At 44.8% G+C, this 25,739-nt stretch overlaps 1 protein-coding gene across 3 annotated transcripts; it reads left to right on the forward strand.

Moving 5' to 3' along the window:
- Nucleotides 1-33: 33 nt before the first annotated feature.
- On the forward strand, nt 34-25,684 carry PPP1R9B (protein phosphatase 1 regulatory subunit 9B). 3 transcript variants are annotated; one of them, XM_074261166.1, is made up of 10 exons: nt 34-1,563; nt 7,066-7,198; nt 8,594-8,714; nt 11,937-12,041; nt 18,534-18,669; nt 19,734-19,868; nt 20,006-20,059; nt 21,137-21,366; nt 22,412-22,508; nt 23,404-25,684. In XM_074261166.1, the coding sequence occupies exons 1-10, from the start codon at nt 163-165 to the stop codon at nt 23,455-23,457; spliced, it is 2,466 nt and encodes an 821-aa protein (XP_074117267.1). In that variant the 5' UTR covers nt 34-162; the 3' UTR covers nt 23,458-25,684. The 3 variants fall into 3 exon arrangements, with proteins under 3 accessions (XP_074117267.1, XP_074117269.1, XP_074117266.1); XM_074261168.1 differs by having other exon boundaries at nt 19,734-19,805; XM_074261165.1 differs by having other exon boundaries at nt 35-1,563; nt 19,734-19,886.
- Nucleotides 25,685-25,739: the final 55 nt, after the last annotated feature.

Genomic DNA, 25,739 nt, shown 5'->3' on the forward strand with positions numbered 1-25,739 from the left:
GGGTGGGGGGCTCCGACTGTGGTCGGCCTCTTGTTTGGGGGGGGGTCAGACTCGAGCGAGTCTCCTAGAGGGTTTTTTGGGGGAGGGGATCCGGACGGTAGCCGGTCCCTTGTTCGGAGGAGGGACAGAGAAAGGGGGGATGCGAACCCGGTTCCCCCCATCATGATGAAGACAGAGCCGCGCGGCCCCGGGGGCCCCCTTCGGAGTGCTTCCCCTCACCGCAGCGCCTATGAGGCTGGTATCCAGGCCCTGAAAGCCCCGTCCGACAACCCGGGGGCAGACGAGGCCCCGAAGGTTCCCCATCACAAGAAATATGGCTCCAACGTCCACCGGATCAAGAGCATGTTCCTTCAGATGGGGACTGCTGGGCCTCCCGGCGGCTGGGGAGAGGGGAATAGCGGTGCGGGGGGAGCCGGGCCCCCGGAGCCCCCTCCCCGGGTGCCTGAGCGCTCGGTGCGCCTCTCCCTGCCCCGGGCCAGCAGCCTCAACGAGAACGTGGACCACAGCGCGCTGCTGAAGCTGGGCACCAGCGTGTCGGAGCGGGTGAGCCGCTTCGACTCCAAGCCAGCACAGCCACCCCAGCCGGCGCTGCCGCCCCAGCCGCTGTCCAGGCTGCAGGAGACAAGGAAGTTGTTCGAGCGCAGCCCCGCCGGGGCGGCGGCCGGGCCGGGCAGCGACAAGGAGGCCGCTACTCGGCGGCTCCTGAGACAGGAGAGGGCCAGTCTGCAGGACCGGAAGCTGGACGTGGTGGTGCGCTTCAACGGCAGCACCGAGGCGCTGGACAAGCTGGACACCGACGCCGTGTCCCCGACCGTCAGCCAGCTGAGCGCAGTCTTCGAGAAGGCGGACTTAAGGTCTGGCCTCCACCGGGGACCCGGGGCGCCGCCGCTCAACTCCAAGCTGGTCAGCAAGAGGTCTCGCGCTTTCCTGCCTACGCCTCCCGCCCCGTCCGGTGATGGCCCTCCGGAGAAGGAGCGGAGTCCGGGAGGGCAGCCGCAGCCTCAGGGGCAGCCCCAACAGCCACTGCCTCGCTCCGCACCGGTCCGCCCGCCCCCCAAGCCCCGGGAAGTGCGCAAAATTAAGCCGGTGGAAGTGGAAGAGAGTGGGGAATCGGAGGCCGAGGCAGCAGCTGGAGAGGTGATCCAGGCTGAGGTGACTGTCCACGCTGCCCTAGAGAACGGCACCGTGGCTTCCGCAGTCCCAGCCGGACCCCCAGAGGAGCAAAGAGCTCTAGCAGCCCCGGAGGATGAAGGGGACGGAGAGAGGGGAGTAGGGGTCTTGGGAGTAAGTCGGGCGCCTGACGTGGCCCCCGAGGAAGGGGATGAGTCCAAGAGGGAAGACTTCTCCGAAGCGGACTTAGTGGACGTGAGCGCCTATAGCGGGCTTGGGGAGGACTCGGGGGGTAGTGGGCTGGAGGAGGAGGAGGAAGAAGACGACGAGGAGGAGGAAGATGGGGAGCCCCCCTATGAGCCAGAATCGGGGTGTATAGAGATCCCAGGGCTCTCTGAGGAGGAGGAGCCGGTACCCAGCCGGAAGATCCATTTCAGCACTGCACCCATCCAAGTAAGTGAGGTCCCTCGGCACCCACTCCCCCCCAACCCCCTGCCATGTGCGCTCTGCCCGCCTCCGCCCTGCCAGCTGAGGTTGGCACGTTGAGTCAGCTCCCTTATTGGTGGGAACCCTGCCCCCTCCCAGCTATTCCCTGCAGCCCTGACCCAGAAGTGATTATATTTGGGAGAGGGTATTGCTTAGTTAGAACTATTTATATGGGATAAAAGAAATCTCATCAGAGTCTCCCTCTCGAGCTGTGCCCTGTGCCGGAATAAAGGCAGGCAATAAACTAGCATTGCACCAGTCCCCCTCCCCATGCCCTACATCTATTGCTTCCCCCTCCGGCGAGGGTAGCTGTCAGGGTATCCACAGTTAGCCATCCTTCTGGGTCCCCTTTGGCGAGCTGGCCTACTCTTCCCTTCCTCCCCCACCTCCAACTATGCGTCGGAAGAAGGTGGAGAGGGAGGAAGAGGTGACTCCTTTTCCTGCTCACCCACACAGCTGCCTGGGGCAGGCATTCTATGCCCTGCCCTTGATAAAGCCAGATTACTTCTCCCCTTCCCAGAACTCCTTTCTTTCTGGGAGCCTGGGGCCAGACGGTGGGATACTGGAGGGATGGGGATGAGCTCCTTTGGGGAAGACTCCAAACTTTAAAAAGAGGGGTCACAAAACAAAGGCAGATGGAACAAACCTGGGCATTGTTGCCATCTTTCCTCTCCCCAAAAAGGGGGGAAGCAGAACTTTCCCCTGTTCAATCTAAATTAACATTTCCCCCCTTTTCAACTTTGCAGAAGTGAAAGGGGGAAGTAGCAAACGGAGAACTCCGGAGTGGGATCACATGACTCCTAGGGTGGTAGGGAGGTGATAAGGTTTAGGGACTTTCTTCCTCTTGGGACTTCCCATCCCCCAACCCACCACTTCACTGGAGCTCTTGAAGGACCAGGGTTTTCCATGATGGTGTTGGTAAAGATGGATCGAAATCTCCAGGGTGAGGAGCTTGAGGACTGTCTCAGGAAGGGTGCTGGAGGGGTTGGAAAGGAAGCCTCTTTTTGGCTCTCTCAGAATCTTTGGGGATATTAAAAAAAAAAAAAAAAGTGGAGAAATGAGACCATCCAGAAAAGGAAGGGGTCTGTTTCCTGCTCCCTCCTTCTTAATAATCTTTTAAAGAGCAAGAAACCTCCCTCCCCCCAAGGCTGCTCCTGGAGAAGAACTTACTCTGACAATAGATTCCATTTGTGAAATCATAATGACCTTCTGCCCCCATACCAGAATAGAATGTTAGGACTAGAAAAAGGGATTTTAGAGATTTATATCCACTCGTTTATTTTACGTAGAATAAAATTGAGACCAAATGGCTCTTTCTACACTCCTGTAACAGAAGGAGGTCGGGGGAGGGAGTTTGGATGCTTCTCCATTAAGATTCCTCTTTCTAAGCCTTGGTTTCCCCCACCCCACCCTTCACCCCCACCTCACCCATGCTCACTAGGTTGCCTAATAAATGCTTTTGGTTCTTTAGATGAGAATGGAAAATGTATTGAGGCTGTCTCTCTTTAGAGGTGTATGGGTTTGTGTGTGTAGATAGAAGAAGAGAGGTTCTGGATAATATGGCAAAAACTGAGTCCCAGATCTGATCCCAACCCAGATCTTTGCAACCCCAGCATTTCTGTAGCTTCCTTTCCTCCATACATGCGTCCTAGCTTTGAACTCCCTCATTCCATATAGATGTAAAGCTAAGACACAATTCTGGGCCCTGGCCTTCCCTTACCTATCTCTTCCTCTCCTAGACTGGCATAAAGGGATAGTATTCCATTCTCCAACCTGTTTGTTTATAATTTCCATAACAACCTCATGGCCAATGACCAGCCCTTCCTTCCCTAGGGATTGGGAGAGGCAAAATTTCCCTTCCCCAGTCCCTGAACTGTCCCTTTCCAGCAAGATGCAAATGGGAAAAACTAAAATGGGTGATCACACCCCTCACATACAATCTGAACCTGTGTTATACCCCTGGGGAATGGGAGCAAAAGCTCTGAAAGCCCTTTCACCAGCCAATCTTCTTTAATCAAATGAAGATCTAAAGTCATTGATTGTCAAAACTGAGAAGGGACCTTAGAATTGGATCACTGGATTTATTCCTTTCATGGAGGTGGATCGATAGAAGGAAAATGACTTGCTTAAGTAGACAATTAATGGTAGAGATGAGCCCAGAACCCAGGTCTTTTGACTGTCCTTCCATGTTACCATGTTCTTTTCTCAGGATATAAGGAACAGATAAAACTTTGGTAGGGAGAGGGAAAAGGAACAGGTAAGAGATGAGGAATCTTCTGACCCAATGCAGAAGGAGTAATGTGGGGTAGATGAGACAATCAGGAATTGTTTGACTTTATTTCTCTAGGTACTTCTCCTGGATATTTCCACACCCAGAAAATGTTTGGCAAGAGTCCTTTAAAATCTGTGACTTTAAGAGATTAATAGATTTTTAATCTTGACCTTTAGAAAACATGACTCTATAATTGAGACCTCAAGTTAAAGACTTGTATAAATGTGAGTTGTAAATACTAATTCTGTGAATTATGACCTTTTGGGGATCTCTTGTTCTCCCATCTGAAACTATAATGGTAAGCATCTGTCAGCCCATTCTCCAGGGACTTTGATAACCCTTTGACACCAGGAACTCCAAAACTATGACACCCATAAACTGATCCCTCTGCAGTGTGGGGATGGGATCAAACAGCAAGCATCTATCTGGCTTGGATGACTGTGTGTGTTGTATCAGACCTCTCTGGGGCCTAGAGAGAAACTTAAAACTCTAGCTCATCTCATTGGGGAGATAAGACACACATATACACACACACCCCATGGGAAGATAGCTAACTTGACAAGACAGCTGGATGATAAGTGCCTGCCAGAGTGTGAGGTGCAAACAATGAGTGGTGTAGGATTCAGAGCAAGGAGAGATCCCAGTGGGCCTAGGTGAGCTGAGAAGACTTCAGGGAAATACTGAATTTGGAGCAGGGCCTTCAAAGTTTGGTTAGGATTTTGATAGAAAAGAGAGGAGAAAGAAGGGTCTGGCCTGGGTGGTTTGGATAGGAGCAAAGGCAGGGAGCTAAATTTGAGAGTCTGTAGGGGATAATGAGGTGACTAACTCATATAAGTTGGACTTGCTATCAGCCACACCTGAGTCCAATCCTGCTTCTGCTTTCACTAGTTTGTGATTCCCTAGGCAAATCCACCTCAAACTTTCATTCCCCCATCTATAAAATGGGTTTAATAGTTTACAAGGTTGCTGTGTTGATCAAATGGGATAAAAAGTGTTTATATATAAAGCATATAAAAGTATATATAAAAAGTGTTATATAAATGTTAATTATCTTTATTATTTGAGGGAAGAAGAAGGAGACAGTGAATAGACCTAGTTGGTGATGGGGAATAGTTTCTATAGGATGAGGGACAGGTAGGTGGCCCAGTGGATAGAGCACCAGCCCTGAAGTCAGGAGGATCTGACTTCAAATCTGGTCTCAGACACTTAACACTTAACTGACACTGGGCAAGTCACTTAACCCCAGTTGCCTCAGCAAAAAGAGAGAGAGAGAGAGAGAGAGAGAGAGAGAGAGAGAGAGAGAGAGAGAGAGAGAGAGAGAGAGAGAGAGAGAGAGAAAGAGAGAGAGAGAGAAGTGAGAAGATAAGAATTGAAAGATATCACCTGGGTCTGTCTAAAGCTTCCCTACCCAGAGCTGATCCCTTGGAGGTTAATCTGACAAAATAACCTGGGTTTTAGTTCCAGTTTTGTCACTCAAGTCCGTTCTCCTCCCTGGGCCTCAGTTTCCTCCTCTGGAAGATTAGATGAGTCAGGTGGAAGATTCTTTGTTCTAAAGGTCCGGCTCTAACATTCTGTGACTCTAGCCCCATTCCCCAACTCACAGTGGGATAAAATGGAGCCAAAGCAGGGCAGGAGACTCAGGGGTCTCCATACTGTTTCCCTTGAGCTGAGAAATGAGACTGTCTGCCCTGGTCCTGGCATTAGACAGAAGGTGGGATGCTTTCTGTGGGCCATGGGGGGAAATTAGAAAAGCTAGTGTTCCCCTCCCACTAACCCAGGCTGTCATATGGCCTCAATCCCCCCCACCCCTCGCCCCCGCTTGGCGCTGAATGGTGCCAACCTGTCGTTAGAAGCATTGAAGCGTGAAAATGCCACCATGCCCAAAATGATCCTCATTAATCTGCCACTGTGGACACCCACACACACACCACACCTCAGGCCTAAAGACGGGCACCTTTCCACAGAATGGGCACTGCATGGGGCTGGCATTTCCAGGGTTGAGAACTGGAGCCTTAAGGACAATGCCCCTGTTCTGCATCTGTTCTATCTTCTGGGAGCAGAGAGGCTGGCCCTGTTTACAGCGGAAGGCAGCTCAAAGCCACCCTTAAGTCAGGTCAGCGGCATTGGTCCAGCGCTTCTATCAGGCATTCTTTACAGAGCCTCAGGTAGCATGGCCCCTTAGGCAGATTGGAACATTTTATGGTGCCCTAGTGAGTCTAAAGATATTCGGGCTTCACTCCCTAGTCATGCCCATGGGCACTCCTGGTGAAGCAATGTCTACTTATATGGGAGGATATTAAATGTCCTTTTTCTCTTCTAGTGGAAGAGATCCCTGTGGGAGGTGCCAAAAGAAAAATATGTGTTCTGTTAGGGTTTTTTCTTGGGGGGGAGGGATGTTTTGTTTTTCTTTTTTTCAGTCTCAAATGAGGACAGCTTCAATTCAATGATCTGATATGTGAGCACTGGAGGGTACAACTAGAGAAAGCGTGGGCTGTTGTGATCACATTAAGAAAAGCCCTTTTCTCTAAAAGGGGGAGCCTAGAATTTTTCCCCTTTGCCTTCCCTGCCCCCAATGTCTTCTCCCCACTCACCATCACCCCCCAAAAGTCAGGTTACAGGCAGACACAGGATTCTTCTGTGTCCTCCTTGGCTTGTCTCCTTTTTATCCATTTCTTTCCTGGTCTTTATCTCTCTCTCTCCTCCCCCCCTGTCTCACACCCAATCCCCTCCTCTTTCTCCCCATCTGGTTCCCTCCATACTCATCTCTATTTTCCTCTTGTGTTTTCCCATCCCTTTTCTCTCCCCCCACCTTTTTTTCTTTTGCCCTTTTATTCTTCATTTTCCATTTTGTCTGGTTTTCTCTTCTGTGTCTCTCTTACTTTGTCTTTGTCCTTCTTGTTATTAGCTTTCTGGCCAGGTTTTCAGTCTCTGGCTTATCATTTCATTGTTCATTAGAGTTAGAGACCAAATAGTTAACCTTCATCATTTGACAAGAAATGAGGCCTGAAGAGCCTTTGTGATTTGCCTAAGTCTGCCCAGCTCAGGAACATTATAGACTGGAGCTAAGTGTGCCCAGAGAGAGCAGGAGGAGTGAGTGGCTTGTTGCCTCAGTCTTGGTCTTGCCCCAGGCCAAGGCTTTCTCCTCCTCTAGCCCCATCCTTCCTTCACTGTCTAATCTTCCTCTTTCCTATGTCCAGGTGTTTAGCACATACTCCAATGAAGACTATGACCGCCGCAATGAGGACGTGGATCCCATGGCAGCTTCAGCTGAATATGAGCTGGAGAAGCGGGTGGAGAGGCTGGAACTATTCCCTGTGGAGCTGGACAAGGGTGAGGTGGGAGCTTGGGGGTGCTCTTCTTCTACCCAGACTTTGAGACTTTCTGTTCCCCAGCTCTGGTTTACTGATCTGCTTGCTCACAGGTCCCCTTTTTCATTCCTGTGTTCCCTCACTAATCTTACCCCATGTGTTAAATGACTTAGGGCCAACAAGGAACACAATTGCAAGAAGCATCATCCTTCTCATCCCCTGTGGTGGAGTAGCATATCCCTTTTCTCTCCATTACAGTACTTTGAGATATGCTTTTCTGTCATTCCCTAGATGGGACTGATACCAATCTCTATTATAACTATTCACAGATGAATACAGACATCAGCGCTTTCATAACCTTGTCTTCATCAGAGCATCACCCACCCAAAATTATCACCTTCATCAGATCCTAAACAGTCATCATCATGGAATATGCCATCCCCTAGTCCAAAATATTGTCATCAGCCTTTTTTCAGAACCTCCTTCAGAACTTCCTCAGAATCTTTCAACTAAAAAATCAAGGAAAGAAGGAAGGAAGGAAAGAAAGAAAGAAGTAAATAAAAGGAAAAAAGAAAGAAAGGCAAGAAGGAGGGAAGAAAGGAAGGAGCCTTAATTTTGAAGCCTCATCAAAGCTAAACACACCTCATTATCCCTCTGTTTGTCATAGCTTTCTATAAGCCCTTTGTGATCAACCAGACTTGATGTTAGGAAGACCCAAGATCAGATACTTACTAGCTGTGTGATCCTGGGAAAGTCATTTCCCTTCCCTCTTGCTCAGTTTCCTCATCTGTAAAAGGGACATAATGATAACATTTACTTTACTGGGCTGCTATGAAAATCAAAAGAGATAGCATGTGTATAGTGATTTGTAAACCTTGAGAAGGTTAGGGAGGACAGGAAGCAATCAGGAGCATCAGTGGCATTCCTTAGCATCAAAGGCATTTCATGGGGACAAAAGCTTCTCACTCTGTGAAGGTTGTTTTGGAGGATTAGGATTAAATTGAAAATGGATGCTCCTGGATATAAGGCTGAGCCCCAGGAAATTGGAGGGGGTTGATTAACACTTGCTGAAAGGATGATTAGATTAGAGCTCTTCCTTTCCACACACCCCAAGCTAGCTTCCTACCTTGACCAGCTAGTTGTTCATATATACCTGCTTCCAACACAGTCCTATGTGCCAGCCTTCCTTATACTTTGCTCCCAACCCAGCGCCATCTCATAAAATTGCTATCTCTTTGACTTCTTCCCCTAGTTCACCATTTTTTGCTGGGTATATTTTCAGCTCCTTCCTAGGACAACTTGAGTATATGTCACCCTCCCAAGTGTTCACCTGACATCTGTGATCCTATCTCCACTCCCCAATTCTGAATCCTACAGAATGGCATTGACCTCCCCTTTCCCATCTGCCCCTTTTCAGACTCAGAAGGACTGGGCATCAGTATCATTGGCATGGGTGCTGGGGCCGACATGGGCCTGGAAAAGCTGGGCATCTTTGTCAAGACAGTGACAGAGGGAGGTGCTGCACATCGTGATGGCAGGTAACTGTCCCCATCTCATCCTATTTGGGCACTGCCTGTGGATACTCTTATGAAATCAGCAACAATCCTATCTTCCTCCAGAATGGGTCTTGAGGGCTGATGTGGTACTTCCCCTGATATGTTTGTAGGCAGGATAAAAATCTGGTTTGGGGGGAGAAGACTCTGAGTTATTCTCCAGGTTGTAGATTTTCCTCATTGTATGATCTCAATGGGTTAATAAGATCATAGATGTCCAGTTGGAAGAGGCTTTAAAGGTCATTTAATACAACTCCCTCATTTTATAAATGAGGAATCGAGGACCAAGGGAGGGAATGGTCATTCTGGTAGTTAAGAGGCAGAGATAGCCTCAGGTCCTCTAACTTTAGAATAAATAATCTTTCTACTATACCATGATGGTTTGTGGGGGGGAAAAAAAGCTTAATAAGGAGCTCAAACCCATACCCTTGAGATTAAGAGGTTTACACCTTATTAGCTATTAGGAACACTAGGACAGTGATGGGGAGAGAAGCAGTCCAGAAAGGGAGGATTGGTGTATTGGCTAATTGTGTGCCTACTCTTGAGGTTGATGGATTGTGGGTAGCAGTTTTAGGGAGAGGTGTGCAAGAACCTACAGACTGGATTTGGGGATTGTGAGCAATAAATGTCCATGAATTGTTGACTGTAATGGGTTATAGGGCTTTGAGGTGGGTACTACTAGAGTTATATGTATGAGTATGAAAGCATTATCTTGTCTGATATTTTCTGGTATGAAATGTGTCTCCATAATTGTTGTAGCAGCCTTTCAGAGGAGCTGAGCAGATACACACCTGGTGCTGGAATGTGTTGATGAATTGCTAGTGAGTGTGCCGTCTATACTTGCTGTGAGTGAGTGTAAATAGCAATTGTTTCTGTTCTGGCCAGAAACTCTAAGAGTATTCCCCTCCCAGATTGATTGTTTTATGATGGCAAACTCAGCCAACTTTTACCTCATTTATGACATAGACTTTAAATAATTGAATGGGCATTGCCTCAGACCAATTGACTTAGCTTAAAAAGGGCAATGTCTTCCACTACATCCGGGTCATCTCTAGTCATCTTGACCTATGTCTCTGGAGATGTGAGTAAGGCTGATCTCACTTAAATCCAATTCACTTGCAAGTCAAGACATCACCTTCCTGATGCCAAGAAAGAAGGACTACCACCACCACCACCAACAATCTATTCTTGCCATAATGGGTGACAGCAACCTCCCTACCTTCTCTGTAAGACTAGTGGACTAATAGTGTAGGTGCTCACACTCACTAGTATGATTTAAAATTAACTATACTAAGAATTGTGTTTCTATGTCCAGATTGGTTTGGAGCAGCTTTTGAGCTTTGTCAAGTTATGAGTTTCTTCTCCTAGTCTGGGTCTGCAGAGTAGAGATAATAATGGCCATAGCCACACATATCCCTTACCTTTCCATTCAGCTTCAGAGACTTTTCCAAACACTTTCAGGCCAGTCCTAGCTATAGTTGGTTGAGTGGGTGTGTGTAAAGATGCCAATTTCTGGTTCTCTGGTTCTCCCTGTCTGCCCAGGCACATGTCTCTGAACATTTTGGACGCATGCGTAAGGGTGGGAGGAACCTGTTTACAATGGACTGATTTCCTCTGTTTCCCGTATGGGGTCCTGTGGGAACATCACTGCAGTTCCAGGGAAGATGGGGGCGTGTGAGGGAGGATTCTTTCCATTTTCCACTCCTCTTTCCACTCCCCCTTCCCCTTCAATGGACTGAGTCTCGGTCATTCACAGTTTCTGTCTCTTATGGGGACAATAGAGGAGGGAAAAAAAAAACAAACCTGGAACCAGAGGAAGGAAACAAGCATTTATTAAGTGCCTACTGTGAGTCAGACACTGTGCTAAGTGTTGGTTGTGAATCGTCATATGTTTGTACAAGGATGTTTTGTGCTTGTTTACAGGCCTATATTTTGGTAAGAAGATACAGGCATGCATTTTCATGTCTTTGCATGATATATGTATGTTATGTCATATTCTTTTAGAGCTAGAAGGGACCCCATGAGCCATCTCCCTCTTTTTATAGGTTAGGATACCAAAGTCCAGGGAGATCAATCATTCAATCCACTAGTAAACAACTATTTAACAGACAAGCTTACCCTGTGTCACACAGGTCCCAGAGGTAGGATTCAAACTCAGATTCTCAGGAGTACTAAATCCTGTACTCCTTTCACTGTAACATTTGAAATAGACCCTTCCTCTTACACATGAATACAGAAAAACTCTTGTGTTTTTTTTTTTTCTATTGTATATCTGTTAAGAAGAGGCATGGGATTCCAGCACAACTGTTAGTATTTATAAGTCCTTTTAAAGTTTGTAAAACACACTACATTTATTTGATCCTCACAATAGCCCTGGAAAAGTTGGTACTATTGTTATTTCCATTTGACAGATGAAAAAACTGAGACAGACAAACATCAAGTGATTTGTCAAGGATCATGCAATGTTTAAGGCAGGATTTTATCTCAGATCTCCCTGACTCAAGATTTTCCTTCTCCTCCAGGTTTGATTCATTCCTCCCTCATCCCAAGTCCCACTGAGTCGGTAGGGAGGTGCTGGGAATGGTATAATTCAAAAGGACTACTCGGAAGAGGGGACATGCAGTGGCTCTACCCATTGGGCTGACCACATGTTTACTATTACATACATGTTGCTGTGTATTGTCATTTTGAGTATTTCTGTATAAATCTATATCTGTTTGGGTGTTCCTCAGTTTGTGTGTATGTGTGTGTTTCTGTTAGAAATCATATATCTTTGTACATCTAAGTATCTTTGTCTTGGACTATATATATCTGGCCAGGAAAACACATTTTTGTGTATTTGTGTGTTTGTCTGCCTTGGGAAAGTGTGTGTGTGTGTGTGTGTGTGTGTGTGTGTGTGTGTGTGTATAAGAGAAACAGAGACAAAGAGACATCCAGAGAGATAGAGACAGAGAAACAGAGAGAGATTAAACCAGCTGGTAGGGCTAGAGACTCTTGCATGATTTTGCAAGTGTTCAGAATGCTTACAGAAGAAGGGAGAACTGCTAATGGAGAAGGAGCTTCTCGGCAGCTGCAAGGTTTCCTTCTCCCCTAGGGTGTAAAAACTATCACTGAATTAGTGACTTTGTCCTGGGTGGTGATGGACCCAGTCCTCTTAACTAAGGTACTTGGAGTATGATAACCTAACTCTCAATCTTCTCTTCCTAGGATCCAAGTGAACGACCTCTTGGTGGAAGTGGATGGGACCAGTTTGGTGGGTGTGACTCAGAGCTTTGCAGCTTCAGTGCTTAGGAACACCAAGGGCCGAGTGCGGTGAGAAACTTTGGGTTCTGGGAGAAGGATGAGTGTTGGAACCCCAAACTTCTTAGCAATCAGACAACCAAACTATGTTTACCTACAAGAGAGATGGTCCCACCCAGAAAAGATTAGGGTTTTGCCTTAGGGATTAAGTCATAGAACGTACAATTATTGTTGAGCTGTTCTTTTGAGTTGTGTGTGTTTTCATGAACCCATTAAGAGTTTTCTTGGCAAACATACTGGAGTGGTTTGCCATTTTCTTCTCCAGATCATTTTACAGATGAGGAAACAGGCAAACAGGGTTAAGTGACTTGCCCGCGGTCACATAGTCTGAAGCTATATATAAACTCACGTCGCCCAGACTATAGGCCCAACACTCCATCCACTGCACCACAGAATCTTCCCCACTCCACTGCTCATAGATTCTTTGTCCATCTCTGGGGACTAAGGTGGGAAATTGATAGCATCAAAATTATTGCGGGCAATCTTACCTTGGGATTTACAAACCTGTTTTTAAAATATTTTGATAGCTGTACTTCAATATAATTGGTTTTGTAATTTTTCTTTTAGGCATTTAAAAACATTATTTTGAGAAAGGGTCCATGACACAAAAAAGGCTTAGAACCTTTGCCCCATAGCAAATTTATAATTTTTATAATTCCCTTCCAGGTTTCTTCTGCCTTTCTAAAAATGACTTTTCTTTCATTTGTCTCAAATCTTCCTAATTGTCATGTTTTATAGTCTTCTGATTCTTGTCATTCTGTACCTCCTCTTCTAAGTAATCTTTTTAGATTATACCATTCCTTGTACCTTCCTACTGACTCAGTGGGACATTGATAGAAAATGGAGGAGGATCAACTGGGTGCCAGGGACTACAGAATGGCTCATAACAACATCTGCCCGCCTTCCCCCCATCTCCAATCTCTTTCCTCACACCTCCTTTTTTGTCTGTCCATTTTTTACCTTCATCTCCATTGCTGACATTATTACTCTTCATCCTGACTCTGGGGAAAAGGGGACAAATCTCCTGGAAAGGGATGGTGGTCAGGACATGAGCAATAGAGAAACAGGAAATGTGTGTGTGAGTGTGTGTGTGTGTGTGTGTGTGTGTGTGTGTGTGTGTGTGTGTGTGTGAGATGTGGGGAGGAGACATGATTCAGGAGGGCCTAGGCCTTCTGCCATTTCCTTTTCATCCTAATCTCCCTTCTTCATCTCTCCTCCCCTTCCTGAAGTACAGTGGGCAGAAGGATACCCAAGACACTTTTTTCATGTCCCTTACTCTTTTAGTATGACCGTCTCTTCCCTTCTAACACCTTGCTTCCCACTAAAGGATTTGTTGCCATTTCTACCAATATTTTCATTTATTTCCTTTAACAACCATTTATTAAAGCATTTAATACATTGAAAACATTTCTGTTAGGTGCTGGGAAAGTTTTTTTTTTTTTTTTTAAAGATCATTAAGACATATTTCCTGCCTTTATGTTGTTTATTATGTAGAAGAGAGAATAGAACTTACAAGAGTATTAAAAGAATAATACTAGCTTGTGGAATGCTACAAATGCCAAGTTAAAGATGCTGAATTTTATTTAGTCAATAATTAATCTAAGTGTCTACTATATTGCAAATACTTAGTTAAGTGCTTTGGATACAAAGAAAAGCAAAAAACAATGTCTATAAGTGAGGTGAGGGATAGCTGGGGAGATGGAGGCGTTTATGAAAGAATCCTGAGGAAAGGAATAACCCAATCCCTTCTATACATAGGTAAGACTAATTGGGCATCATTGTGAAGTAGAGATGGGAAGGAGGAAGCAAGGAGATTAGCCAGGAAGGTGAGGAAGGTATTCTGGGAAGTGAGAGAGTCTTTCTTTAAGTGTTGTCTATGGGACTAGATGGTAGATGGACACATGTAGCAGAGGTTGAATTAACAGGGCTTGATGACTGATTGGCTGTTGAGGGATGATGATGGGCCCAAGGAAAGAGGAAAATCAAAGATAACAGCAATGCTTTCAGCCTGAATAATTGAATGAAAGGTGGCACTATTGACAGAAATAGAGAAATTAAGAGAAATATAATCTGAACAGGTTGATTAAGATGTCTAGTAAGCAGTTGGAAATTTGGAGATGGAACTCGGCAGAGATTTTTAAAAAATGGTTAGAGGTACAGCATCCCTGGGATCTGGAAATCCAAGTAAAATTTTTGGGCTCTCCTTTTGTGCCAGATAGGAAATCTGATTTTTTTCCTTTTTCTTTTATGGGGTGTTTATAGTACTTTACTGTAAAATTTCGGTTAAGTATTTGGTCATAAGCTAAACATGGGTCAATGTTCAGTAAAAATATTATACATATATTTATGCTTTTTCTGTGTTATCTGTGACTCTGCAAAATTCCCCCCAAATTAATATTTCTTTTTCTTTCTTTCTTTCTTTCTTTCTTTCTTTCTTTCTTTCTTTCTTTCTTTCTTTCTTTCTTTCTTTCTTTCTTTCTTTCTTTCTTTCTTTCTTTCTTTCTTTCTTTCTTTCTTTCTTTCTTTCTTTCTTTCTTCCTTCCTTCCTTCCTTCCTTCCTTCCTTCCTTCCTTCCTTCCTTCCTTCCTTCCTTCCTTCCTTCCTTCCTTTCTTTCTTTCTTTCTTTCTTTCTTTCTTTCTTTCTTTCTTTCTTTCTTTCTTTCTTTCTTTCTTTCTTTCTTTCTTTCTTCTTTTTGTGCTGAGGCAAATTGGGTTAAGTGACTTGCTCAGGGTCACACACATATAATAGTGTTAAATATCTGAGGCCAGATTTGAATTCAGATACTCCTGACTTCAGGGCTGGTGCTCTACCCACTGTGCCACCTAAATGCCCCCCATTTAATTTCTTATGCCAACCCAAAATCATAATGGAGAAAGTTGCAATGGGGAAGGGATAATTGTGTATGAAGCACCTTCTATGTGCCAGACACATAGAAACAATCTTTGTCTTTAAGGAACTGACACTCTGGAGTCTGAGGAGGATGGGCAAACATATATAAATACAAAAAAGTATGAAATAAATGCAAAATAATAGGAAAGGTCCCATTAGGAGCTGATACTTTGGTGGGTTGATACTTCAGCTATAGTTTAAGGACTCAACCAACATGGAGCTACATTCCAAGTGAATGAGATGGACATATCCAAAATGGTTCCCATTTTCTTTCCCCCTAAACTCTTTCTTTTTTTTTTCTTTCCCTATTACTATAGAGGACAATATCCTCCTCCCAGTATCTTAGGCTTCTCATATACAAACTTCATTTCCCAGCTTCTGGCATTGTCTCTGGCTATCCTCCAAACCTGGAACACTTCCTTTTCATCTCCACCTTTTATTTCCCTGATTTCCTCCTCCCCCCCCCCCCCCAGGCAGTTGGAGTTAAGTGACTTACCCAGAGTCACACAGCTAAGAAGTGTTAAGTGATCTAAGGTCAAATTTGAACTCAAGTCCTGCTGACTTCACCTAGCTGCCTCCCTGATTTCCTATAAGTCCCAACTAAAAGCCTATCTTCTATAGAGAACTTTTCCTAACCTTTCTTTATTCTAGTGCTTTCCCCTGTTAATTATTTCCTATTCATTATATATATAGATAGATAGATAGATAGATAGATAGATAGATAGATAGATAGATATAGATAGATATAGATATAGATATAGATATAGATATAGATATAGATATATACATGTAAAACTTTTTGGAATATGTTGGTTTGTTGTGTCCCACATTAAATTATAAACTCCTTGAAGGCAGAGATTGTTTTGCCTTTTTTGTCACCTTGGCACTTAGTACAGTGCCTGCCACATCCTAGGCATTCACTTAATAAATGTTGATTTCTTGATTGATTGAAGAGAAAGGAAAAAAAAAAAAGACTTTGGATATAATGTTGCCAGACAGGGGTGTGCTGGAGCCAGCTCTAAAGCTCAAGTCAGCCAATTTAAAAATTTTCAGTGTGAGCCTTTGTACCTTGGAAATCAGCAAAAGTCTTCCTTTATTGTTTTCTTTATTGTCTAGATTTAAGAAAATGATGATGTGATGGAAATGTGAATACTGAAAAATAAACTTTAAAGTGTGCCATGCATACATTTGGGAGAGGAGGAGAAAACTGTTTGTTCAACATTTACCAGCACTCCTGGTCCCAGGATAAAGACAAGGAGGCAATACCACTCCAGTATCTTTACCAAGAAAACTCCAAATAGTCACAAAAAGTTGGACATGAGTAAAAATTCCTGAACAACAACAAAAATATGCCAGGCATTGTGTTATATACTTTTTACAAATATCTCATTGGATCCTCACAGCAACCCTGAAAGGTATAGTTGAAGAAACTGAGGCAAACAGAAATTAAGTGATTTGTCCAGGATCATACAACTAATGAGTATCTAAGACAGAGATATGAATTCAGGTTTCTTGACTCCAGGGATTGTTCTTTCCACTATGGCCCTGTCTGCTTCTTAAGGCCACTCAAAGGGAAGCCCAACTAAGTTTTTTCCTAGATAGATAACCTGACCTCATAAGCTATTCTCTGAAGAAGAAAAAAGGTTAGAGGAGACAGCAGTGGAATCTTTGCATACGACGTGCAAATGGCCAAAGAGCAGCATTGCTTCCCCTTAGAGTCCTTCTCCTTGAACTCATTGCTTCACTCTCTTTTGGTTTTAGAGGTATGACATTTTCCTGATTTTCCTATCCCCCTAATCTCAATCTTAGAAAGAATAATTATTTAACAAACATATTCTCAAGTGGAGAACCTTAGTTATAGCAGCTGGAGCTTGGTGGAGAGATCATTCATTCCTCCAAGCATATAATAGGCACCTTCTCTGTGCTAGACACAGTGTTAGGTGCTAGAGAAAGAAAGACAAATACTCATACTCTCAAGTAGCTGACATTCTGGATGAGTGAGTGGCAAATTTAGAACCAGAGGACCCAGATTCCAAGACTGGCTGTGTGATTTGGGGCCAGCCACTTAATGTCTATGAGCCTCAGTTTCCCCATTTGAAAAAAAGTGAAGGAATCGGACTAGACAACATCCCTTCCAGCTATAAACCAAAGATCCTAATGGCTGATTAGAATTGAAAAGAATCTGGCCTTGGAAACAAGAAGCTTGGATTTGACTCTTGGCTCTTTGAAATTTTTTCTTTTTAAATTTTAGTTCCCTTCTTTTTAAAATAATTTTAAAATAAAATAAGTTGATCTGGATGGTTTCCAGGATCGATGCCAATTTGACATCCCAGGTGATCCTGGGATTAGCCATTTATAATGAATGTTGGTGCAGCCTCTTTAACCCAATTTTAATCCTTTTAAAAAAAATTTTCTCTTGAATTTTATTATTGCTATGTAGATATGCTATTGGTTTTTGTGAGTTTATTTTGTATACTGTTATTCTTTTTTTCTGTTTTAATAGCATTTTATTTTTTCAAATACATGCAAAGATAGTTTTCAACATTCACCTTTGCAAAACCTTGTGTTCCAAATTTTTCTCTCTCTCCTCTCCTCCTTTCCTGACAGCAAGCAATCCAGTACAGGTTAAACATGTGCAATTCTTCTAAACATATTTCCATATTTGTCATGCTGCACAAGAAAAATCAGATCAAAAGAGGGAAACACAAGAAAGAAAAACAAACAAACAACAACAAAAAGGTGGAAATGCTATGCTTTGATCCATGTTCAATTTCCATAGTTCTCTCTGGATTCGGATGGCACTTTCCATCATAAAACTATTGGAATTGCCTTAGATCACCTTATTATTGAAAAGAGTCAAATCCATCACAGTTTAACTTAATCCTTTTTCTTCCTATGGAATGCAAGTAGGCAAAAGGATAGCTAGATAGGGACAGTCTGGTAACACAGCTAGCCTGCAGTCAAGGTGACCTGAATTTAAATTTGACTTCAGACACTTATTAGCTGTGTGTCCCTGGGCTAGTCAACTAACCCTGTTTGCCTCAGTTTCCTCATCTGTAAAAAAAATGAGTTAAAGAAGAAAGTAGTAAACCACTCCAGTATCTTTGCTAAGAGTTGGACACGACTGAACAACAACAACAAAAAGGGATAGATAGAGATTATAGAAAAGGGAAACAGAGAGGGGACAAATGGTTTCTCCAGAATCACATCAACTGCTGTGGACCAATTTATACATAGGATATGATATCTCTAATATCTGCCCCATCCAGCCTCTTTACCTAGCTTTAAAAGCTCATCTCTCAACACAGAAACTTTCAGAGGAGTCTGTACAGGAGATGCTGGAGCCAGCACTTACAGGCTCCAGAGAGCTGGTTGTTAAATTTCAGTGTGATTATTTACACCTCAGAAATCATTAAATTTTCAGTGTGAGCATTTACATCTTGGAAATCGGCAAATTCTACAAATCAGCCTTTGATTTATTTCTGTTGATCATCTAGGCTTAAGAAAGTGATGGAGAATGAGAGCTAAATTTAAAAGTGTCTTGTGTGCATTTATCAGCCCATCACTGAAATAGTGATAGCTCTCTCCTTCTCCCCTCCCTCCAAACATTGCAGATTTCTGATTGGGCGGGAACGTCCAGGGGAACAAAGCGAGGTGGCCCAACTGATCCAGCAGACCCTGGAGCAGGAGCGGTGGCAACGAGAAATGATGGAGCAGAGATACGCCCAATATGCAGAAGAAGATGAAGAGGTAATCTGGATTCCACCTGTCCAGTGCTAGAAGGGGTAGAACCCCTTCACACTATTTAATGTGGCCTCACATTCCAGTGTGGGTGCCGCCTGGTGGTCATATAGAATAGCACACTCTCTTATAACAATAATAATAATAATGTTATTATTAACTTAATAAATGTATGTTGAATTCAAAAATGTATTAGACATTCTCCCTGACCACTAGAGGATTATAGTGTAGTAGAGAGATAAGACCTACTCAAAATGAATACACTATCTATAGTATATGCAAAGTACAAAATGTGTTATTATTGTTATCATAATAGCAACAGTATTTGTTAAACAATAGCTCAGCAACAGTATTTATTAAACAATAGCTCTGAAGAAGAAAACAGAAAGGACGGCATTGCTCTGATTTCCAGAGTGACTTTTATATTCACATTAAAGTCAGCTTCGCCATCCATTTTCTATAGTCATTATTAGTTCAAAGGCTGCTATGATTTTGCATAATTTTTTCTTTTTGGGGCCTTAATTTCCTTTTCTTTTGGGGGGAATGGATTGGATTAGATGGTTTCTACAGTTCCTTTCCTTTGCATACCATGGAAATCCTGATTTCCTTCCCACTATTCCTCCTCAAGGTTAAGTATGGCTCAGCATCTCTTAATAGCCATTTATGGTTCTGTTGATCATCGATTTGTCCAATCCTTTCTTGAATCCACTTATATTTCCTGCCTGTACCTCTTAAGGTTAGAGTTTTATATACTTATTACTTGCTATGTATATCTTACTTGTCTCTTCTGTCTCCCTTTACCCTTAAGGATTATTCCAGATATATAGTCCCTATTAACCATTGAAGTATTTTTAAAGTAAGTGACCTGGACGCTGTACTGAGGGCAGTATTTTTTTCCTAGTTTTATAAAGATCTTAGGAAATATGCCCAAGGCAGAGCTTCTAGAAGGATAGAACTATAGCTCTAAACTCTGGGGATGGGTGGGTGGTAGGTGGAATCCAGGTGAGGAAGAGAGGGATTCAGGAAAGGACTGGGATGTGATTTTTATGACAGCCTTGCTTCCCTCCTTTCAGACAGGAGAGTACGCCACAGATGAGGATGAGGAGATGAGCCCTACGTTCCCAGGCAGTGAAATGGCCATAGAGGTGTTTGAACTAGCAGAGAATGAGGACGCCCTGTCCCCAGTAGAGATGGAGCCTGAGAAGCTGGTGCACAAGTTTAAGGAGGTGGGGGTGGGGGTGGGCTCCCAGGGGTTGAAGAGGGAAGGGGATGGGGGTGCCCAGCTGCTAGGGTGTGATTCTGTGTGGACTCTGAGCTGAATCAGTTTTTCTGCTTGTCCTGACAGCTCCAGATCAAGCATGCTGTCACTGAGGCTGAGATCCAGCAACTGAAAAGAAAGGTGAGGATCTGTCTTGGGGTACCCTGGGCCTTTTGGGGTCTACTTGGTGGGAGGTTGATTGACACTATTATAAGTTTTTTGAGTCTAGAGGTTGCGATTGTGTTTGTATTTTTATCCCTTATATCTAACACAATGCTTGACACATCTTAAGTCTTTAAAAAATACTTGTGGATGGATAGATAGATTGACTGATTCTTTCAGAGATTATAAGGCCCCCTTATCTCACTCTCACTCTCTCTCTCTCTCTCTCTCTCTCTCTCTCTCTCTCTCTCTCTCTCTCTCTCTCTCTCTCACACAAACACACACACACACAACCTGCTGAATCATACTTACAGCAATCAGAGAAAACTTCATAAAGGAGATGGACTTACCTGCACCTTGAAAAGCACATGATTTGGATAGGCTAGAGGGATAGGGAATAGCTTTCCCTGAGTAATGAATTCATTCAGTAATAACTGCAGCATGTCCCAATGTACCTCCTTTACAATATTTAAGGGGTGAGTAGAGAGGTTCTTAGGAGGTAGCTGGAAGAGTGTATCTGAAGCTCAAGAGCTCTGTCTGGTGTCGAAATAGAGATTTGGGAGCCGTCCAAATAAGTGATAGTTGAAGCCAGGAGATAAAATCATTTCTTAAAGGGAGAGAGTGTGGAGACAGAATAACAGAGCAAGCACCATGGACTGAACTTCTGGGGAAGCTCACAATTATAGAATTGGAAGATCAAGAGGAGTCAGCAAAGAAGGCAGGGTTACGTGAAAAGAAAAAATTGAAGCAAAATCATGGGGGAAAGGGGAAAGGAGGGTGGCTTCCAACAGAAAGAGCATTGGATTTGGAGCTGGCAGACCAGGATAACAGACTAATTCTGCCATTTACTATCATTTTGCCTCTCAGCCTCAGCCTCATCTATAAAATTAGAGATAGCTTCGACAATCCTTTCCATTTCTGAAGCTCTCATCCTCTGACGATGATCTTTGGGTTTGAGATATCCAAAAACACACAGCCTATATATTTTTTGCTGGTCAAGAGTAAGAATACTTCTTTTTCTCTCCCTTTGATCCTTTTTCTCTGGTGGTATCTCAGCTTCAGGGCCTGGAGCAGGAGAAGGGTCGATGGCGAGCTGAGAAGGCCCAGCTGGAACAAAGCGTGGAAGAGAACAAGGAGCGAATGGAGAAGCTGGAGGGCTACTGGGGGGAGGCACAGAGCCTATGCCAGGCTGTGGATGAGCACCTCAGGGAGACTCAGGCCCAGTACCAGGCCCTCGAGCGAAAGTACAGCAAAGCCAAGCGGCTCATTAAAGACTACCAGCAGAAGTATGGACTTGGGAAAGGGAGGAGGCTCAAGGGTTGGGGGAGAGAGATAAGAGTGAAAGGGGGAAATTTGGGGAATCATGGATCCAAGAGAGGAAATAACAAGGGACAGGTGAACAAGTGAAAGCTTTGAAGGTAGAGAACCTGAATTCGGATTCTATCTCTTAGGTTTACTAACTGTAATCTTGATTAAATCACCAATCCTCTATGAACTTCAGTTTCCTCCTTTTTTCAAATAAGGAGGTTGGGCTAAATGGCCTTCAAGATTCCTTCTAGTTATGATATAAGCTGATCAGAGGGAAGGGGGTTGAGAAGTATGGATGGGAAGGGGCAGTAAAGGGAAGCTGGCATACTTTTGAGGGATTTCTAGTACTAGTAAAAGGCATTTGAGAGGTTAAAGATTCAAGGGAACCAAAAAGTTTAGGCAGGGGGCCTTGAAGAGAGGAAACATCTTCCATTTTTCTTTTTCTTTTCTTTTCTTTTTTTTTTTTGGGGGGGGGGGAACTCCTAGCAGAAGTCTAAGGGAAAGGGTAGATATTCATAAGATAAGGCAGATAGATGTCCAAGATGTGCATGAAGGGGACAGGGACTGGTCAGAAGAATTGGGGAGCAGAAGTTCTCAGGTGGTGAAAGTCCAGAGTAGAAAAGGCCTTTAAGTCAAAGGCTTTCAGGCTAAGAAAGGAAAAGAATATAATATTTTAGAGAAAGAATCCTGAAGAGATGAAGGTATTTGCTAAAGATCAGCCTCCAAGGAGTATCAAACTCCTGCTGACATTTCTTAGAAGAGACCTGAGATCAAATTCAGCCTCCAACACTTATTAGCTGTATGATCACTTAATGGTAGGATTTCTTCATAGAAACCCCGGTCATGGGGAGGTAGGAGACTTTGGGCAAAACAGATAGAAATTTGGATGTTCGAGTCTCTCTTTGGAAAGATATGAGAACTTGAACTCCTGGGTCTTATTTCTTCCTTGGTCATGAGAATACCTGCCAGTGCTTGAGCCCAGTGCCCAGCCCTGACCTACTCCCCTCCCTTCTTTTCCCAAAGGGAGATCGAGTTCCTGAAAAAGGAAACTGCACAGCGTCGGGTGCTGGAAGAATCAGAGCTTGCTCGGAAGGAGGAGATAGACAAACTCCGGGACAAGGTAGGGTAGCCAAATCTGCTCTCCTTCCCCTCCTATTCTCCTCCCTCCATCCGAACCTCAGCACTATCACAAAGCTTATATTGAGCTAATGAGCCTTTTCTCTGCTACTCAGTATGACTGGCATGGGGTGATGTGATGGCACTTTTAGGGACTTGGGACTGATCGATCCCACAGTGTGAAGAGGAAATCACTAGGGTTAGCTTCTCAGGAGGTCAACACTGGAAACCTAGAAAGACCCAAATTTAGGGAATTTTCTACGAGAGTAAGAGTAGAAATATAAGTAAGGGATGAAGTTCTTCCCTTCCCACCAATTGTCTTCATTCCAGTGGAACCAAGCTTAGGTGTTACCCAGTCCATGGCATAGGTTATCATGTCAGCCAATCTGCTATGGAGGGAATTCAAGAGGCAAGTGCCACAGGTTTCAAGAACTGCCCCCCTCTCACTTCCCCCTGTAAAAATACAGAGGCTTGAGATGGGGAGTGCATAAGGAGGACGAGACAGAGGGATCGAGAGACAGAGACAAACAGATACTCAGATCAAGGATACAGAGACGCAGAAAGGAAAAATGGAACATTGAGAAGAGAATCAGAGTATGAGAGAGGATCTAAAAGGAAGAAATACAGAGACCAAGAGGAGACACCCAGACATTAACTTCTGCATCCCTATTGTGACCCTCATCCCCATTCCGACTTCAGTGATCTCAGATACTCACATGTACCTGCTGCACATGGGAACAAGGACACTGTCACCTTGCCCTTTCTCCCTTGGGATTTGTATAGCTTTTGGGGGAAGGGGTCAGGCCTATTGCCAGTCAGCTGTTTCACCTTGCTCATTGTCCCTAGCCTGCCCTGATCACTTGTTTTTGTTTTTTGTTTTGTTTTGTTTTGTTTTTCAGATTTCGGAACTAGAGGGGAACCTACAGACAATGAGGAATTCTAATTCCACTTAACACATACCCAATTCCCAGTCAATATCTAACCACCCACTTTTGGATTTTCCCTTCCTCTTTTTCCCATTCTTTCCTCCCTCCCCTCCCTCCATCCCAATTCTTGCCTTTTCTTTTCCACTCCCCACCTGGGGACAGGTGCCCCAATTCTCTCTTGCCTTCCCAACCCCATATCCCTTCTTGCTTCAGGGACCAGAGGAACAGCTGGGAAGGCCTCTGGACTTAGAGCTCAACTGGGTTAGTCTTTCATTTGTCAAGTCAGAGCCTAAGCAGAAATGGCTGGGGAGGGAGACTTCTCTCCCTTGGTCTGTGTCCATCTTGAAAGACAGTTTTGTTACCACCTCTCCAAGACTGAGGGTGCTGCCCAGGGTGGAGGGAGACTCCTGATGACTTTGAGGGGTGCTATGGGGTGATCCCTCTTGCTGTCTCTGGGCATGTCCACAGGGTGGGTTCTGGATGGACAAACGGACCCACCACCCACTACCCAAACTGTCCAATTCCAAGCCACTGCCTCCAAACTGGAATGGGAAGGGAAGTAGTGGAGACTTCTGGGGAGCAGCCAGTGCACTTCTTGGCCAGCTCTTTCCCCTTTCCACTGCCCTTTCCCCAAAGAGCTCAAAAACTGAAGGGGCTGCCCTGTGTCCTCACCAGGGCCCCTAGGACCTCTTGGCTGTAGACTTCCTTCCTGACTCATCCTCTTTCCCCAAACTACTTCACGTCGGGGATCAATTTGCTGTCTCAGTTTCATCCTGCTTCTCCTGCTTCTGGGGTGAGGGGAGCTCCCCCCTCCTGTAACTCAGTATCCCTTCCCCAACCCAGCCTACCCTGGACTCTGGGCCCAGGGCCTAGGGCAGGGTGGATAGAACAAAGGGATGATCAGAAGTTGGGTCAAGCCCTGCACGGACTTCTGGTTGGTTTATTTCTTCTCTTCCCTGGTATCCACGGAGGGGAATTGGGAGGGAGCAAAGGGAGGGCCCAGGACACTTGGGTTCCCAACCTCCTACTCCTCACTTCCCTGGGGCAAACTTCATTAGGTCTTCTCCCTGATCCCATTTCTCCATGCTGAGTTTTGTGCCCCTTCCTTAACCACCCTCACCCTGCAGGTGCCAAATAGTGATAGAATTCTTTTATCCCTTTTAGTTCCTGGGCCTCTGGTAGAGACAGATGGAGAAAGGGGGCAGGTGGAAAACTCACTCTTTCTGGTTGTTTAGACTCTGAATGTTAACTCTTTTACTCCTAGTCCTGGGTCAGGGCTCCTTTGAATAGACTCTCTTCAGGGCACCCCTTTTCCCCCAGTGCCTGTTGAGGGTAAAAACTCAACCTCTCAGTGGCTTAAGCCTTCCTGGCTCTCCCCCTTTTTTGGTTCAGTGCCACCTTCTCAGTTTCTACATCCCAACCCACATATCTCTCTCTCCCCAATCCCCTAGTCCCCTCTTCTCCTTGGAGATGGATGGTAGACTGCCCACAGATCTACTTTCTAAATAAGACCACCACTTCCTACATTTCCCTTTCCCAATCTTCACAGACATATCTTTTTTCCCCAAGACTGGGGCTTGGACCAAGGGAGGAGAGATCCCAATATTCCCTCCCCACCCTTACCACCTTCAGAATCTATCTCCCACTTAGTTTTTTGTTTTATTTTGTTTTCTTTTTCTCCTTTTTTTCCCCCACTTTTTTTCCACTATCAACCCCTGCAGTCCCAGGCAGGGATGGGTGGGTGGGTGGGGGTGGGAGGAAGGGGGTGGACCTTGCTTGGGCCAGGGTTAGAGGTTACCCCATCACTATCTCCTCCCCACCTAGCAGTTCCCCAATTTTTTTATTTTTAGAGACAACACCTATAATTTCTGCTTCCCCCTGTAAATAGGCCTACGATCAGTATTCTTGACCCCTTGTTCCTACTCTGTTCCCTTCTCCTTTGCCTTCCCCCACAAAAAGCTGGATGTCTCAGTGTCCCCAATCCTGTGCCCTGCCCCTACTTCATCCCTGGCAGATGGAGGGACTTCTGGGGCAAAGTGGATGTAGGGGAGGGAAGGGAGATACTTAGGATGGGGTGGGGCAGCAGTGGGAGAGTTGGCCAGGGAGCATCTCCAGGTTTCTCTTGCCTGCCCCTCTCCCCTGCTGAGGGGCCATGTCTCTGTATATAATATATATATATGTATGTATTGTCCCCAGTTTTGTATGGACCATGCCCTCTGTCAGGTTGTCCCCATAAAAACAGCCCCCCACCCCATCCCCTATCTGCCTATGCCTGACTTATTCCATTAAAGGGGAGGAGGGAGAGAGAG

This window comes from Sminthopsis crassicaudata, chromosome 4 (assembly GCF_048593235.1).
Source record: "Sminthopsis crassicaudata isolate SCR6 chromosome 4, ASM4859323v1, whole genome shotgun sequence".
In the NCBI taxonomy this organism is placed as follows: Eukaryota; Metazoa; Chordata; class Mammalia; order Dasyuromorphia; family Dasyuridae; genus Sminthopsis; species Sminthopsis crassicaudata.

Bases quoted from the DNA above. Each gene is read 5' to 3' on its own strand.
- PPP1R9B (XM_074261165.1), top strand. From the start codon at position 163: ATGATGAAGACAGAGCCGCGCGGCCCCGGGGGCCCCCTTCGGAGTGCT. The intron at 1,564-7,065 runs GTAAGTGAGGTC...TCCTATGTCCAG, and splicing joins TCAGCACTGCACCCATCCAA to GTGTTTAGCACATACTCCAA. The intron at 12,042-18,533 runs GTGAGAAACTTT...CAAACATTGCAG, and splicing joins AACACCAAGGGCCGAGTGCG to ATTTCTGATTGGGCGGGAAC.